General features: G+C 34.9%; 1 protein-coding gene across 1 annotated transcript in view; it reads left to right on the forward strand.

Moving 5' to 3' along the window:
* LOC131855300 (diacylglycerol kinase 1) overlaps positions 1–19,612 on the forward strand; it is a 119,381-nt gene that overhangs the window by 41,912 nt on the left and 57,857 nt on the right. Inside the window, exons 2-3 of the mRNA XM_059206554.1 lie at positions 5,963–6,050; positions 9,829–9,896. Of these exons, the coding sequence (XP_059062537.1) occupies positions 5,969–6,050; positions 9,829–9,896 (150 nt within the window). The 5' untranslated portion in view covers positions 5,963–5,968. The remainder of the gene's footprint in view (positions 1–5,962; positions 6,051–9,828; positions 9,897–19,612) is intronic.

The raw sequence follows: 19,612 nt of genomic DNA on the forward strand, positions 1-19,612 counted from the left end.
TAAACAAGGGACTTTTATATACCTATTAGATATTTTTGATTAAATACTTTTTAGTAATTTTACTATATATATGAATGGTTAATCATAGGTGAGGTCTGCATTACATTAGCCCTAAAGCGGCGTACCTTGGTCCAAGATTGCTCTCCTACTTTATTAAAATTTTACCTTAACGCCTTTCAAATAATCCTCCCAGTCTAAAGTAATGAGCAAAAGGGGAAATTGTTAGTAATGTGGACTAATGGTTATTTTTTTTTGTGGATGATAATGGAATGGTGCACCCGCCTGCGCTAATGGTTTACGCTGGCGGGGCACCAGTGGAGGATGATAAGATGAGCATGAGGTCAGGTCAGTTAGCCCATTGTGACAAATTCATCAGGAATAAAACACGATGGTTTCCAGGGGGAATCGCGTGGAGGTCGACCTGACATGGTACATTGCTAGCAATGGGTTATCAATCCACATTACTAACAATTCCCTTCCCCCCGACTAATGGTTATTAGCTAGCGATGTCAGGTTGACCTCAATGCGCTTCCCCTAGAAATCATCGTGATAATTTCCTTGTGAATTTGTCCCATTGGGCTAACTGACCTGACCATCTTGTTGGTGTCTTGTGTTCATCTTATCATTTTCCACTAATGCCTCGCCAGCGTAAACCGTAATCGCAGGCGGTTGCACCATTCCTTTCATCATTTGCTTCTTCCTTATCCCATTTCTTTGGGGTCGGCGTAATATGTTTTTCGCTTCCATTCATCCCTGTTCGCAGTTATCGCGTTATTTACTCATTCCTTTATCATCAATTAAAAGACTAAAGTAGTTTAGAAAATAGGGGAAACCTCTGAAGAATCTTGCTACACTTGCGGTGAGGAAATTAGTGCAGCAAGGCACATATTGGTGGGATATAAGGTGTTCCTCTATAGGAGTGATTACTCACGTCCCCATGACAGGGTACTTCATATTTTACGTGAAGCCTACCCAAAACGGATTTATCACAAACATAAGATAAAAAGAAAAGAATTTTCAACTCAAGACTCCAAGAACTTCGAGAGAGACAGGGATCGTGTTTCTCACGAGTAGTAAAGGTGACTGTTGATGTATGTCGGCAAGGAGATTACGGGTTACACGTCCTCCCATGCCGTACGATGAATTCATGTTTTTAAGTTCGTCTCACTACTGTGTCAATCTCTCTACGTGGGTACCTAATATTTACTAATTCACTCATTAGAAATATTCCAAGACGCCAATCAGCTTGCTTATAAGTTGCTCATAATTATTAAACCTATAAGTTGTCTTTCGATTGCAGATTAGATTATGAAATTGCAGGATAGGCATAAAACCTTTAGTCCTCCGAAATGGCAACATATATTGTTGTATTTCACATATCACACGATAACGTGATATCTTTGAGTCGTTATATTATATAGGGGTATACAGTTACCACAATACCATAAAAAATTGTGAACGCCAGTAGTGTGCTTGCTCTAAACACTATTAAATCTATAATTATTTGATAATACATATGTCTAAATTACTAAGTTTTAGGGAGACCACTAACTCCGCTACTGGGAAACTTAGTTCAAACAAGAACTGTGTTAAACTTCAATGTACGTAAGTTTTGTAACAATTAACAATTAACTTAAGCAAAGTTCTAAATTGTATTACTAATTTCAAATAATTAATAACATATTATTTAAGATTTCCTAGTCATCACTATCTTTTATACATGATCCTTTTCTGGTCTGGCTCACATTCGTTAACCCTATTAAGTGCGGTCAATCGCTCGCTAACTTTATAATATAGGAGGATTTTTCCTATATTTTAAAGTTAGCAATTGAGCGCACACTTCTATTTCTACTCCCTTTAGATTTACATTTCCTGTCCTATAGGCGTCATATCTTTACCTTCTACCTAAAGGATGTCTTTAAGAGATTGCTTAGCATTCAGACCACCATTTGTACTAGTGTTTTATTTATTAAAACTTTCTGTCTGGTGCATTAGTTTTTAAATGAAAAAAATATATACTGAACAAAATTTCACCTACATCGTTAAATTACTTATCTTCCTAATATTTTTAGTCTTAAGGTTTATCGTAGAAATGGCTGAAGAAAATATGAACAAAATTTCACAGAATGTTGTCAAATATGAGTTAAAATGTAGACTAATAAAATCTTAGATTAACACAAAAGTCGAGATATATATTATATCTTATTTTTTAATGTAAATTAATTAATATATACAACGATATCCATCATTTTATTAATAAATTAATAGATAACGTTGTGTATACTAATTTATTTATTTTTGTCGTTTGATTATATAGTGTATACAAATGTACAAACGAACTAAACTGCAGCCGCCACTAGTTATAAATATGGGGCTAGTCGACACTCACTATTCCGGTAACCATTACACAACCGGTTAACCGGCACTGTCGCCGCTTTTCATCTGATAAACTGCGGACATGTTTTCGCGACATAAACCGGATATATCCGGTTATATCTGAATTTATGTCGTCCTCATCTTACAACGTATATTCGTATTAATACGTATATTCGAGAACATTCAAGTCAAGAGTGAATGGGCGCTATTTGAGCCTGTCGCATCATCACTTAATATCAGGTAAGATTACGTTCAAACGTGCTGAGATTTTGTAATAAAAAAGAATAGAAAGCAACATCCGGGTTTAACGGATATCTAATTTTTTTCCGGATTTATATTACCAGACTTATTCGAATGACTTATAGCTTCACCGGACGATAGGGGGCGAGTGCAGATGGCACTCCAAACCCGCGGAAGGACTTATGGAGCGGCTGAAGGCCAACTCATGCCTGACGAATACGACTTTAGTCTAAGGGCACCGCTAGGGATTCGAACCTCGGCTCAGACTATCATAATTTCGATCCCCGTTTGAATTTGACGGGGAATCAATGGACGTACGTACTTACAGTGGCCTAAACACAGTATAACTGGGGGGAAAGGGGATTGTTAGTAATGTGGACTTAATAACCCATTACTAGCAATGTACCATGCCAGGTTGACCTCCACGCGGTTCCCCCTGGAAATCATCGTGATAAATTCTTGGTGAATTTGTCACGATGGGCTAACTGACCTCATGTTCATCTTATCATCCTCCACTGGTGCCCCGCCAGCGTAAACCGTTAGCGCAGGCGGGTGCACCATTCCATTAACATCCTTAAAAAAAAAAACACAGTATAACTATGTTCATGAGTTTAATATACTTCGGTACTATGTTTTTCGCGATAATTGTTTAAATTTTTTTGTATTGTTTAAATTTTAATTCAACAATAATTTAATGTAGCATATTTTAGTTACTTGCGAACTTCATTTTTTATTAATAGTTGAAGCAAAAGCTTTGTAAACCATTTACATAAATTGCGCGGACGAAGGTATATGAAATTACGCACACTTGCAGTTTATATAGAGAAGGAATATTGAATGCTAAATTCAGTATATTTTATTTTTAAATATTTTTTTTAAATTACCCATAAAAATACATTATGCAATAAAAAAACACACACACACACAAATATTTGCCACACACACTCATATTTACTGTTTTGTTTAATTATTATTGCTTGTTCAAAGATCTGTTTGTATTTTCTATTATGGTCAAATATCGACCACTGGGCGACTACTAGTTCGAATAAATATTAGTTCTATTCAAGTGTTTCCCGACACCCATGTCAAACTGATAAGCCCTTCATATTTACGTTTTAATATACATTACGGACAGTGTATCATTTTTCTTTGACAAAGGCGTATTCATAAATGAAGGACGTTATTCATTTTCGGCCGGCCGCCCGCGGCAGGTAATAATTTACCACGCTTACACGGCTGTTAACTTCGGATATTTTTGTGAACGCTGATATTTCACCGTTTGGGCTTATTTTGACGTGACATTGTCCACAGCGACGAGTTTAATAAGAATTGATAGTAATAATATTGAGTAAAAACAACATATACATCATCGAAGCATATGCATGATGATGATTGATGATTATGCATCCATCCTGTAAGGGCTCTAGTCATCACTAGGGCTCTCACGGGTTTTTTTTTATACCACTTAGGTGGTAAACTGTTACCGTAGCCTATAGACGCCTGAAACACCAGGGGTGTCACATACGCGTTGCCGACCCAAACCGGGATACTGCAAATTGAACAAATGTATGACAAACCTAGGTCTATGCACAACAAAAATCTGCAAAATTTGCCAAACTGAAGAGGAAACGTGAATGTATATAGTTGTAGCCCACTCATGCATAAACGAAATATCTCCTTTAGAAAGTTTACACTCTATCTTGAGGACATAGAAACCATCGCTTCTAAGAATATCCTTCAATTCTTGTCCCTGACGGGTCTAGGTAGCGAACTCTGAAATAGGGCGATCACAATAGATGTAAATAGGTCGCAGTGTTACAGGTCCAAGCACCTGACGATAGCCCAAACAACCCAGTAATAAAAGAATAGTAATAATTATTATAATAACCCTATATAATCCACACAGCGCCATCTAGTCCCAATCTAAGCAGACCTATTATGGGTACTAGACAACTGGTAGATATACTAATACATTTTTTTAATTCATACATAATGTGCATAAAACACCAATACAAGCTTTCCTGAGTTTCTATTATATATCATAAAATGTCTCTGTGATTGGTTTGGTCATCATGAAGGTGGGGAGCATGTTGGTGGGGTAAATGCCTTGAAATTCAGCTGCGTCACGGCACAAGCATTTGTATGCATGAGTATGATTGTTTTCTCAATTGGTACACTGGACTATTTATCTGTGTATAATATGAATTATATGTATTTACGTGAAATTTAAAAATTATTCTTATGTATAAGCTATATTATTGTAAAATTTCATCAAATGTAGTTTTTGCTTATCAATTATCTGTCCATCCATATTTATTTATTAGTTACATACATTTTAAATTTATATAACTAATATTATAAATGAACTAATATTTACATAACCTAATTGTACAACTAAGAACCTAAAACTAAAAAGGTTAAAAAAATAATAATATGATGACTAAAATATATTATTAAAAGTATCAGTATCAATCTTGGGTCTAGATGGTGCTTTGTAGACTAATTCTTTGTCCTGAGATCTTCTGTGATGTTATTATAAAAAAGATATATAAAAAATATTATTATAAAACAACATGGCAGTCTATTTTCTATGTATATTATGTATGTATTTAGAAAAAAAAAATTATCAGTTGTCTAGTACCCATAACACAAGCTTTATCTAGCTTAACTTGGGTCTAGATGGTGCTGTGTGAATTGTCCTGAGATTATTATTATAAAAAAAGATTATTATTATTATAAAACAACATGGCAGTCATTTGCTAATACATTCAGCAATTATTTGTGTTGAATAAAAAGCTTGTTAAGTCGTGACCCGGGTCTAACCCGGGAAAATTAAGGTCCATTGGCACGTCAACACGGATATCCGGCCAGTGATCGATGTCCGGATGTGACGGATAATGATAATGCGATACCTCCTCGTTTAATGTGTGGATATGTTCAATTTGATGACATAATATATAACAGTTATATACTAGCCACGCTTTACGGATTTACTCGCAATGTAATAAATAACCTTGGACAATTAACACAGCGCCATCTAGTCCCACGGCAAGCCGAGCTTGTATTATGAGTACTAGACAACTGATATAAATATATTTTTTTTGTAAATATATACATAATATACATAGAAAACTCCTAGACCGATACTAACAATCATACTCATGAATACAAATGTTTTCATCGTGCGAGGAATCGAACCCGCGATCATTGGAAGTAAAGCGGTGTGTTAAACCGCTAGACTACCGAGGCCGTGAATATATTTTTTATATTTTCGAATTATACAAACGTAGGGTGTAGCTGAATTTTAACATAAATAATTAACATAATGTTTGTCCGTTTGTTGCAGGGGGATATGCCTAACACTGCAGTAACCGGTTTTCAATGGGACAAGCTCTCTCCGGCCGAGTTTCAGCAGTTGCAGGAATTGGCATCCTGTTAGTATTATGTCATATCCCATATGTCTTATGGATGATAATGGAATGGTGCCCCCGCCTGCTCTAACGGATTACGCTGGCGGGGCACCAGTAGTGGATGATAAGATAAACATAAGGTCGGGTCAGTTAGCACATTGTGGTAAATTCACCAAGAATTTATCAAGATGGTTTCCAGGGGAAACCGCGTGGAGATCAACCTGACATTGTATTCCAATCAAATTTATCAAATTTTGAATCCAAATTAAGAAAACATCTTTCCAATGACTTTGGTTTAAAAATACAACATTAATTTATTGCAAATTATCAAAAATAACTCCCGCTTTCACTGGACTATTCATTGTTGATTTGTATGTAGTATATACTATACTACACTAAATATACATACATACATAATATTATGCATTATCAATTTATTACATATACATAACCTAATTGTACAACTAAGAACAAAATTAAAAAGCTTAAAAAATATAATATAATTATGTGTTATGTATGTATGTGTATTTATGTATATTTAAGTATGTGTGGTTATATATATTTCAATTTATTAATTTTATTATATTTATACCTACTTCCTTTTATTATTTTTATGTCATGTTATTTACTTAAATGCACCGCCCACTAATCTCTGTCTGCCCTATGGTTGATTGGTAGAAAATGCCTTATAGTATTAAGTCTGCCCTATACACCTGTGTTTTTATACTTATGTATTAAAGTTTTAAAAAATAAATATATTTTTGCTAGTCTATTATAAAATACATAGTAAACATATACACGCAAAATAGTTAACAGGGTGCGGCAAATATCTATTGCAATATCTAATGCTTGTCTATCTCTCTATGATAATGGATTGAAGTTTATTTCAGTAATTTGTAATCAATTAAGCTTATTGAATGGAGGGGGAATGGCCATCGGTTCAACTCCCATGTGATCTATTAGTATGATTAATAAAACTGGCAGGGTTGACAAACTTATTTCTACTTTATGTATTTGTAATGGTAAACTAACGGCCAAATTAATGGTAAGTGGTAGTAGTGGCGTATGTACATGAACAGCACGTTATAATGGCCATCTTCGTGGTATAAAACAGTGATGTTAGGGTGCTCCGTAACCGTAACCGAAACTATCGGATATCCGATAAAACATATCCGTAACCGTAACCAAATCCGAAATTAAAGTTTCGGATAATATATGATAGGGGCGGTGCCTAATTGAGACACGTTATGTAACCATTTTATTAGCTATTTGTAATTTTCTTTTGAAATTCCTTAAAAAATTATATCCGTAACTGAAATTATCCGAAACTAACGGATGATCTGAAATGATTTCATATCCGTATCCGTATCCGGTATAATAATCATTCCTATATCCGAAATCTACCCGTATCCGAAATTTCATATCCATAACATCCCTGGTATAAAACACACCCGTGATACCACTCATGCGTTGTCATTCCGGACGACTAAGATGGAATATCGTCAGCTTGTGTGCCAATTATATATTATACAATTGTTGTGTCATAGGTTTCGTGTTTATACTCCTCCGAAACGACTTGACTGACTTTGATGAAATTTTATATGTATCTTCAGTAGGTCTGAGAATGGGTTTATAACTACTTTTATAAGGATTAAGAGTGGCTCACCCCAGAAATATTTTTTCGTGTTTTCGACAATTTTTTTTATTTTTTGCCGTAAAAATACATACAAACCTAACTTGAGTATCAAAATAAATCAGTCATAGTTGACAGAACAGACCAGTACCTACAAGCAGCACTCGTTCACGAGTATAACGGGTGAGCCAGCCATCATTGCTCCACCATACTTTAGGGGAGACTAATGACCCATCCCACCACGCCACCACTGTGTATAAATGTGATTTGTATAATATATATATATAATGTAAATGTGAAAAAGTATCTCTGTTTGTTTATCTATTCATGCATGAACGGATTTAAAAGAAATCTCACATTCCATTTTTTAATGTGACTGATAAACATGTTTGTTTGGGATAACACATAGCCTATGTCCCTAATATAAACTATACTAGAGACATAGGCTATCTTTTATCCTAAAAAACAGATAAACTCGCCGGAAGCAACTAGTATCCTTGATTGCCCTTCAATTATGTTAACCGCAGCCCTAAATATAGAAACAGTCAGGTGCCCTTGTCGCTTCCTAAATGCCAAAATGCCAATTAATATCATTACGTCAGTGAGGAACAATAGTTTGCTATTTTCGATGATTACGGCTTATATATATTCATGAGTTTGTTTGTTTATGACACTTTATTGTACAGAAAAGTAGTAAATTTATGTAGGTATGCTAACGTTGACTTTATTTTTGCTAAATAATTGTATATTATAATTAGTATTAAATATGATAATAATATAATATCCTTGGACTATTAAACAGTGCCATCTAGTCCTAAGCTAGTGTTGTGGTTACTAGACAACTGATATAAATACTTAAATACATGTTTTCTAAATATATACATATTATACATAGAAAACACCCAGACCAATACAATAATAGTCGTGAATACAAATGTTTGCACTGCACGTAGATTCGAACCTGCGACAGGAAGTATCAGTAAGACGGTGTGCCTAATCCTAGCCACCAAACCCACTTTAATATACGAGAGAGTCGAAATTCTTAGCTTTTCATGGATACACCGTGCATCCGCCAGGTCCATCGTGTGGCAGAGAGGGAAACTTCGCGTAGTTCCCGGGACTTGTGACCCGGGTGTAGGTTTAAGGCCTTTTGTCGATGTACGTCAACACTCACCTTCGCCGCTCGTGTTTTTCCCTCCTAATCAAATCAGATAGGAGCTAGTGCAGCTTTTGATACACGTTCATGAAGATTTCAAAGTCGCGTACAGAATTTATTACGTAAAAGATTTCATACCGGATCCCGTACATGTTTCCGCGCACATCAAAACATTTCGTTTCCATGTGAGATTGTTTGTGCAATGATGACACCGTTTGTAAACATAGAAATTAAAAAAAACTAGTAACTGATATATTTTCATATGCTAGATACAAAAATATATCAGTCATTAACCCGCAGGTTCGCTTGCAGATTTCATCCCTTTCAAGATTATTTTTTCAGAAAAATATACTTACCTACCTATCTACAGTAAACAGTCAGACGGATGAGCTTACATTTCTCGATGTTATTGGTGTTTACTTCACAGGACAGTCAGTCAAAAATATAAGTTCGAATCAAATCAAAAATAATTTATTCATATAGGACATTTTAGTCACTTATGAACTTATATATAATATATTATATTTTTCCCTACTGTCCAGTTCTGTATACAGATTCAAATGAGAAGAACTAGCTAAAAACTCGACAGATTTTTTTTAACAGCCAGCTTTTTAACATTGTGTACATACGTCTAACATTAAGCGAAAATCCCGTGCATGAACTACTATTGCCAAGCACGCTTCGCATTCAAGAAATCGTTTAGTGTTTAATAGCTCAATAAATATGATTTAACAGATATTTTGAATTTATTTAAAGGTAATTCCAATATATCCTTATACTATATCCTTTTGTATTTATTGTATTTTTTATACCTATTCCTATAAAAGACTTTACTAAACTATAATTGACACACATATGTATGTTTTTATTTTTTTATATCTGTCAGATTCGTACTCACGATCTTTGTTTCTACGTGCTACGTAAATCACTAAGTCACATCGCTCTCAATCATTGCAAATAATACTGTATACAGCCCCGTATTGTAGGTTAATAATAAATTTAATTGCTTTCAGATTCCACGAGGAAACTTCAAGATGTGCTTAATGAGTTTTGCGAAGTTAAGAAACAGAGTCCAGACGGGGTAAGTGTTGATTTTACCTTGCCTATTCATTGCTTATAAAAGCTTGAAACAGTCAATAGGTACTTGAGTTTATATTGTAGGTACACTGAACAATATTGTTGCGTTATAGAGTATTAAATATACAGAGCTTGTCGGCAAGTGCTCGTTGAAATCTTGAAACATATTGCGTTGTAATACGAAACAATATAATACCGTCAATATTGTTTAAAGTTGTAGAGATTTTTTATTATTCATATATGATATATATACATATATATACAATTTCTGGTTGTCAACAGCTGATTACCAATAAGTAGGCAACTAATTCTTTTATATAAAAAAGCTTAATGCGACACATGTAGCACCAATAATGCCATTCCAAAGTAATAAGTTGTTTTTAGAATTTACTACAGTTTAGAAACAAATTACACTTTGTAGAACCACAGATAACATAATTGGTAAGAAACTTCTGGTGGCAGAATTAGATGAGCTAGAGATAAATAAACCTAAAAAGACTATTTGATACAAAGTTGATAAACCTGATAAACAATATACTATACTGTCAATTTCATTATTTAAGTATATGTTATGGAGTTCACAATATTTTGAATATTGTTCATGTTTTTAATTAAGTAATACCACTTTCTAGATGGAGCTAGTGCTCATGTTTACATTCTGTATTACGCTTCCTACTCTGTGTTATATTAGTAACTGAGTCTATATTTAGTATTAACAGGTAATACTAAGAACAACCTTCAAATCAAATCTAAGTTTATTATTGTACACCTACCCTTGTTCCAACAATATTACAAGGGTGGTAATATTTGTAGGTACAATAATAAAGTTGGTAAAACCGATTTGAATTTATAATCAATTTTAAAACATTTGACAATATTTAATTTAAAACTTACGACAGTTTAAGTAATTTTTCAACTGAAATCGTGTCGTGTTGAGTTCTGAAAGGTAATTTGAATATTTTAAACTGTTTCTCTAGTAGAAAGTTATCTTTGTCGACTTTTTAAGAAGTCGTCTACTTCATTCTCAACTATGTCATCTTAAATATCTTTCAACAGAGGAGAGTCTTTCAACATATACAGATATATTGAAGAAGAGAATTTCTAAAGTTCCTATTTTAGACGCTAAAACATATTTTGCTCAACGTTCCAGAAACTTTCGCTTCTCACACATAAACAATCAAATTTCCAACAAACAGTCATACACACAACAATTCTTTTATCTATGACAATGGAATGGTGTCCCTGCGATAATTTTTTACGCTGGCGGGGCACCAGTGGAGAATATAAAATGAGCGTGAAGTCAAGTCAGATAGCCCATCGTGTCAAATTCACAAGGGTTTAACACGATGATTTCCAGGGGAATTGATGGTCAACCTGATATGGTACATTGCTAGCAATGGGGTCATCGGTCCATATTACTAACAACCCCCTTTCTCCATACAATGAGTGTTATTATCATGTTGATATCGTGATGTGTGTGATGATATTCATGTATTAAGACGTCGTTTACCAGTTAACCATCAGGTAGGCCGTTGTTCTTGTTCCGTATTCCAATTACATAAAAAAATTAACCTCCCCCTTCGCAGTCGGTTGAAAATTAATAATGCCGCTAACAATTATTATAATATCTGAAAATTATTATTCAATATAACGAAATCAGCCCATCTCAAGTACTATCGAGTGGAGTACTCACTTGATAAATATTTATCTATAGCTATTGAAATGCATTTAATATTTACGTGCAAGTTGCGTGCTTTTTATAATACTAGCTTTTTCTCGCGACTTCGTCTGCTTAGACATGTAAGAAAGCTATGTCCGTCCTCGTAATAAAATCTATTTTCATGTGAATTTTTTTATTCCCCTGGACACTAAATACAGCGCCATCTATATCAATTGTCTATCTTGTAATATGGATACTAGACATAGTATCTTATAATACAATATGTTTTGCTAAAATAATAAAAAATGTGTTTTTTTTTTTAATTCACTGATATAGAACTTATTGCAATTCTAGACAGGCCAAGTTCTTTTAGAAGATATTATCGTGGTACATATTCCGTTTTTATAATATTATTTGAGTATTATGAACCGTGAAAAAACTTTTAGACAGTATTTCCTAATCTTAAACATTACATAGAATAAAATAAAGTCGCTGTCGCTGTCCGTTCCATTGTATGCTTAAATCTTTAAAAATACGTAACGGATTTTGAAGCGGTTTTTTTCAGATGTAGATAGAGTTATTCAAGAGGCAGATTTATATATATAAAGCGTGCACACCCGTTCGAAGCCGGGGTGAGTAGCTAGTATTATTATAAACAGGAAAGTTTAAGTATAGATGGATGTTCGTTACTCTTTCACACAAAAACTGCTTATCGCTAATGCGATGTGATGAATCATAATTGATGAAACTTTACAGTCATGTAGCTTGTGCGTCAGAGTAACATATAAGCTATATTTTAATCGAAATTTAATGCGTGTGAAGATGCGGACACAGCTAGTAATATATATATATATATATAAAATTATAAGAGTAATGTTACCTCAACTATTTTGACCAGGTAAAGTTAAAAGTGTTTATAAACCTATAACTTTCAAACCGATGGCTACGTTAATTGAGTTTCGTCCGGGTCACAGGTCCATTTCAACTGTATCATCCCTCCTACACGCTTTTGTTTCATTTAATGAATTTACAAAATGAACAATGGACCTTTCATAATCCATTCATAGCGAATAAAACAATATAACAGGTATCTCGACCTATCTGTCTATTAATATATGTTGTGTTTTAATTTTAAATAGTCTGTAATACTGCCAATATCATTGTTCTTGTATACGACTAGCTTTTGCCCGCGACTTTGCTTAGGGGTGGAATTTATTAAAATCCTTTCTTAGAGGATGCCTATGTTATAGTAGCTTTATGTATGCAAAGTCTCAGCCCGAACGGTTTATAATTGACAAAGTTTTATACAAAATTTCATCCCCTATTTTATCCCCTTGGGGGTGAAATTAATCAAAATCCTTTCTTAGCGGATGCCTACGTCATAACATCTACCTGCGTGCCAAATTTCAGCTCGATCCGTCCAGTGGTTTGGGCTGTGCGTTGATAGATCACTATGTCAGTCACCTTTGAGTTATATATATTTAGATTACATTACACTTTCAGGTACTTATAAAAGACTAGCTGCAGATCAGCTAGTCTTTTATAAGCACTTACTTGACATTGACGGCCTTGGTGGTCTAGTGGTTTTCTTTCGATGTTCGTGTGTTCGATTCCTCGCACGGTACAAATATTTGTATTCATGAGTATGATTGTGTGTATCGGTCTGGGTGTTTTCTATGTATAATATGCATATATTTACACAAAAATGTGTCTATGTATTTATATCAGTTGTCTAATACCCATAACACAAGCTCTGCCTACTTTGGGATTAGATGACACTGTATGAATTGTCCTGAGATATCTTAATCTTATTCGTATTATAAATACGAAAGTTTGTGAATATGGACGAATGTTTGTTACTCTTTCACGCAAAAACTACTGAACGGATTTTGATGAAACTTTACAGTAGTATAGCTTATACATCAGAATAACTCATAGGCTATAAATTAAAAAGATATAATGTAAATTAAGTAAGTGTGATGCAGACGAAGTTGCGCGGGTCAGCTAGTATATGTTTTATAAGTAATCAAATTCTATTTTCGCTAACCAAATAACATCTTGGAAGTAAGGCCGGTCGCCATGGTTACGGCGAAGTGAAATTGATGGGGGGTAAATATGAGGTGAAGTGGGTAAATACTTCAAAGTTATCGTCCTGTGTACCTTCAATTAACCTACGCTGAGAGAACTTCTCTTATTTTTTTCTGATGTTAGTTGCCATGGCGTAACGCCTGGTATATTGCTGTGTGTGGCACAATAAGCTGACACCGCTACCGGGAACAGCAAATTACCAAGAATATAGACACCTAACTTACATTATTAATTGTTACATTTATGGCAGTCTTGTTCGATCATTATACATAATTATACATTTTATACTTTGATAATTTTATTGTTTTAATTAAATAAAATATATTGTTAGGGAAACTACTCTGCTACCAAAATGTTAGGGAATTTACTCTCTGTATATATATAGGGAATATAAATAATAGTGGAAGCGTCAGTCACGTACCTGTATGGTTCTGCGGATTTCTTGGGCTTCAGGGTCTCGAAGATATCTTCGCTAGCTTTCCAGTTTCACAGTAGGTTTCACAGTTCTAATTTATTTTAATTCACAACACAATGCGCGCGCGTCATGGCCGCCGTACAGTCGGTTCAGTACTAGGTAAGGGAGGGGAAGGAAAGACGCGGGAACCGAAAACTAACGGACTCTAATATAATAATCTGTGCTTACGATGTTACAGGGTAGATTTTGAACATATATTTTTTAAAACGCAAATATCGCCCGCCGTAACATAAGTCTTCTTTTTTATATACTCTGCTTTTTTTTATATTGTGTTGTAAAATGTGTGTGTGTGTGTAGCGGTGGTCTCCATGATGTAGCGGTTCAGCACAACGCTTTTCTTCCGATGGTCACTTGGTCGATTCCTCGCACGGTAAAAACATTCGTATTCATGATTATGAGTGTTTGTATCCGTCTGGGTGTTTTCTATATTATACTATATATGTATATACAAAAAAAAATATCTAAGGATCTATTTGTATCAGTTGTCTAATGCCCATATTTCTATTTATTTACATAAAAAACATATTTATTCACATCACAACTGGTGTCTGTCTAGTCTCCATAACTGACTACCTCGGTGGTCTAGCGGTTTAACACACCGCTTTACTTCCGATGGTCGCGGGTTCCATTCCTAGCACGGCACAAACATTTTATTCATGAGTATGATTGTTTGTGTCCATCTGAGTGTTTTCTATGTATAATATGTATGTATATACGAAATAAAAAATCGATGTATTTGTAACAGTTATCTAGTACCCATAACACAAGCTTTAGCTACCTTAACTTGGGACTAGATGGCGCTGTGTGAATACCCCTCCGATCGATCCCCCGTCCAATTCAAACGGGGACCGATATGACGACGGCCTGAGCCGAGGTTTGGAACCCCTAGCGGTGCCCTCAGACTAGTCGTATCCGTCAGGCAGGAGTTGGCCTTCAGCCGCTTCATAAGTCCTTCCGCGTGTTTGGAGTGACATCTGCACTCGCCCCCTAACGTCCGGTGAAGCTGTAAAGGCCAGCTGCGGCCAACAGCATTAGAGTAGTCTGAAAAAAAAAGCTGTGTGAAATGTCCTGACATTATTATTATTATTATTATTATTATTATAACACAAGCTCTCTTAGCTTGTAACTTGATATCTTGGCGCAGTGTGAATTCACCTAAGATATTATTATAAATGAAACTGTCAAAAGCTATGAAGTCGTTTAAAAACAAACATATAAAAGATTATCATCTGTTTTCACCAGTACATTAAGCACACCCATCCAAGCGGTAATATCAGTTTTACACCTCCGCGAAAAGCGATTTTGGCTCCGACAACGGTGGAAAATTGCATAAAAGCAAATTTAAGCGAGTGTGAACTCAGCGGCTTAAGTACAGCGGTTCTTTTTATGTCGTGTAATGGGTTTTAGCTAATAATAACGAAGACCTCGGTGGTCTAGCGGTTTGGCAATTTACTTCCGATGGTCACGGGTTCGATTCCTCGCACGATCATCAAGATACAAACAATCATGCACTTGTATTCATGAGTATGATTGTTTGTATCGGTCTTGGTGTTTTCTATGCACCTATATTATGTATTTATATCAGTTGTGTGTCATAATACAACCTCTGATTAACTTGGGACTAGATCGCAATAAGTGAAATGTACAGAGTGTGTTCATATGAAATATAAAAAGTTTAAAAATGTTTTTAAATCTGTTGGAATGAAAACTAAATTCTAAGTGAAGATTACTTCATTCATTCATTCATAATTTAGGAGCTACGCTCTTGACGGTGGAGCTCTTGCCATTTTCCGCGATCTTCCATCATGCTCTTTAATTCTTGATACGACACGACTCCCATTTTGTCCTCAATTTGTTTGATGTAGCTATTCTTTGGTCTTCCCCTCCCCTTCTTTCCTTCTATTTTCTCCTCAATAATAATTTTCATGAAATCATCGTGCCGTATCAAGTGTCCTAACATTTTTCCTCGTCTATTTTCTATTGTGTTCAATACTAGATTACTACAATACATTAATAAAAACCGCGCCATATCTGCGATGTCTGTACATGACACATATATTAGAAAAACTGTTAAAACCCAAAACAATAATTTATTAAAAAAATATCCAATATTTAAATAGATGTATACAACAGTAATCTTTCTCATATATCTTTCATGTACAGACAACGCCAGTGTGAATAACCCAGGACGGGTTATTATTATTATTATTTTACAATCGAACTTGGAACCTCGGCTTTAAACCATGCCCAACCATTAAGCTATTAGGGTACGTGACTTATATATTCTGTTTACAAAATAGTGTTTCGATATTTGTTTTGTGAAGTAGCCTACAAAGTCAGACATCCCCTTCATACTTCATCCGGTCGGTCGTGTAAATATTTTGTTTCTAAGAGGGTTGTTACACTATCAAATCAAATCTAAAATAATTCATTCATGCACTACATTTTAGCCGCTTATGAACTTACTAGCTTTTGCCCGCGGCTTCGCTCGCGTTTATTTATCCCCTTAGGGGTGGAATTTATCAAGATTCTTTCTTAAGGGATGCCTACGTCATAGTAGTGCTTTATGCATGCAAAGTCTCAGCCCTATCGGTTTAAAATTGACAAAGTTTCTTACCCTATTTTATTCCCTTGGGGATAGAAATAATCAAAATTCTTTCTTAGCGGATTCCTACGTCATAATATGTACCTGCATGCCAAATTTCAGCCCGATCCGTCCAGTGGTTTAGGCTGTGTGTTGATAGATGTGTGTCAGTCACGTTTGAGTTATATATGTTTAGATTTTTGTATTAATAATTTTTTCTCTAACGGTTCAGTTTTGTATAGAGATTCAATTGAAAACAACTGGCAAGAAACTCAACTGAATTTCTTTTCTTAAAAGCCAATTTTATTGCAATCTTTAAATCTCCATGTAAAAATTTGTGATCTATATATGAATACAAAGATGGATATATAAATTCTTTATTCAGCAATTACAAACACAGCATAATGAGTTAGAATAGAATATGAAAACTTATTCTATTCTAACTCATTATGTTAGTAGTAGCAGCGGTAGTAGCGGTGTCAGCATTATAGAATAGGAAAACTTAAGTACAAAAAAAAAATAGAGGTTGCTTTATGGGCCGCAAAGGTGAATAAGCAACCAACTCAGCATGAAGCTACAGATAAATCTGCAACGCTGATATTGGCTCCTATACATAAAAGTATATATGTATATAACTTCGAGCACTTTAATATGTGAATGCAATTACATATAATGGCTGAAGAAAAACAATAATATATAAATACTGTATGTATATACATACTCGCTGACAATGTGGCTTTCTTTATGTGACAAATTCTTTATAATTAAAGTAGTTAAATAATTTAGTTATAACAAACATGTAAAATATCACATCTTTCTTATAATAATAATTAATACGTAAATACAGGGAAATATTTAGAGTAATACAAACAACCCTATTAATGAATACAAAGGTTTGTACCATGCGAGAAATCGAATCTGCGACCATTGGACGTAAACTAGAGTGCTAAACCGCTAGACCAACGAGGCCATCGTATATAAAATAAGTCCTACTTTTGATCCCATCGTAACACCAACATCCGATTGCCTAATGGAAGGGTAACATGTTTGAACACTTCACGCAATATGTAACCAAAGCGGCTTTACGAGTTTCATTAAATTAATATCGTTAAATTCGTCTTAATTATAGAAGTGCCAAAGACAATAAGACGATAGTATAAAATTTATAATGGCGGCTATAAATTGTTGTTAATTATAGAAGTGCCATAGACAATATAACGATTCTAAAAATTTAAAAATGGCGCCGATAAATTTTTAAAAAGGCGCGAAAATAGACACTTGTCAGGAAGTTGCGTTTCTCAGTGAGAACAGCATTCCTCGCGTAGCGTTAACTATCTACGTAACATTTCAAACTGACTCCACTTCTTTCTATTCTAAATCCTTTTCTATCCAAGCTGTTTTTTTTTGTGAATGATAGTGGAATGGTTCACCCGCCTGCGCTAACGGTTTACGCTGGCGAGGCACCAGTGGAGGATGATAAGTTGAACATGAGGTCAGGTCAGTTAGTCCATCGTGACAAATTCACCAGGAATTTATCACGATGGTTTCCAGGGGGAACCGCGTGGAGGTCAACCTGACAATACCAACCTGAATGTACCATACATTGCTAGCAATGGGGTTATTAGTCCACAGTACTAACAATCCCCTTCCCCCCCCCCCCCCTATCCAGGCTGATAGGTTATGGAACTTACGAGGAGTAAGTTGTTTTTTTCTTTTTTTTTCTTTTCTCAAGTAAGTAACAAAGATTAGAAAAAGGGACTCTACTCTGAAAGAGAGTGCTTAGCGATAAAACCGCGTTATATATCAGTTTATGTATAGGTACTTGTTATTTAATTATTTTCTTGATGTGTATGTGTACAGTATAAATAAATTAATAATAATAATCCTGGACAATTGACGTCGTGTCACCTAGTACTAAGATAAGTAAAGTTTGTGATATGGGTACGAGGAACTGTTGCAAAGAATGTTGGTTGTTGGTTGACATCATTTATTTTTGATAGGGGTTCCATTTGTTTTGACAGTGTAATAACCTCTTAACAGAAAAACAACATGGCCAAGGAAAACATTTCGATACATTCGCCCACGTAGAACTCGCCGAAAACAAAGACACCGGTTGTTTTAGCGTTCCACTCTACTTTGGGACATCAAAAATCGCTTATCCCGTCTATTTATAGATCACAAAGCGAAATACACCTTACCATCTTGAACATATAGCCCTAAATACATTACTATCAGCTATTAAACTTTCGTGACGTCATGGTTATACGGTCATACATTCTCAATCCTAAATCCAAGTGAGTAAGGTTGATAATCTGTGTATAGAAGCGACGATCAACATCGATTCTGGAGATGGTATGACGTAGTTTACGGGATAGAGATAGCAGATATGACGTCATATTTGTCGTCTCGTTTTCACTCGTATATTGTTCTTCGTGAAGTGGAAAATAAATTAGGATAGATAGGTATATTTTGGTAACTTTATGTTGAGGATATTTTTCATTCGACTATATTTTTTTGTGTGTATGTTATCTTCAAGAAAGAAGTTTATTCCTTCTTAAAAGTCCGACAACGCACTTACAATTTTCCTGGTGGTGCGGGTACTCATGGGCGGCTGTAATCACTTACCATCAGATGGGCTACAAGCTTAGTTAGTTAGTGCATTATGCTGTAAAAATGTCAATTTTATGACTCAATTTTGATGATTATTTTATAAGCAATAGATGACGTCAAAAGCTGACGCTATGGAATATTTTTTTTTCTCTGGGAAAGGCAAAACGACAATACAATACCATACCTGTATGGGCTAAGTCTTCGGTACTAAGATATCACGCCTCCATGTCTCGTAACTTCAGTATTATCTCGTCTTTTAACCAAAACATCTTACATAGCAATATGCTTGGCGACTGAAATGGC

This window comes from Achroia grisella, unplaced genomic scaffold (genome assembly GCF_030625045.1).
Source record: "Achroia grisella isolate CSIRO2021 unplaced genomic scaffold, CSIRO_AGI_Agris_v1 utg1360, whole genome shotgun sequence".
Lineage (NCBI taxonomy): Eukaryota > Metazoa > Arthropoda > Insecta > Lepidoptera > Pyralidae > Achroia > Achroia grisella.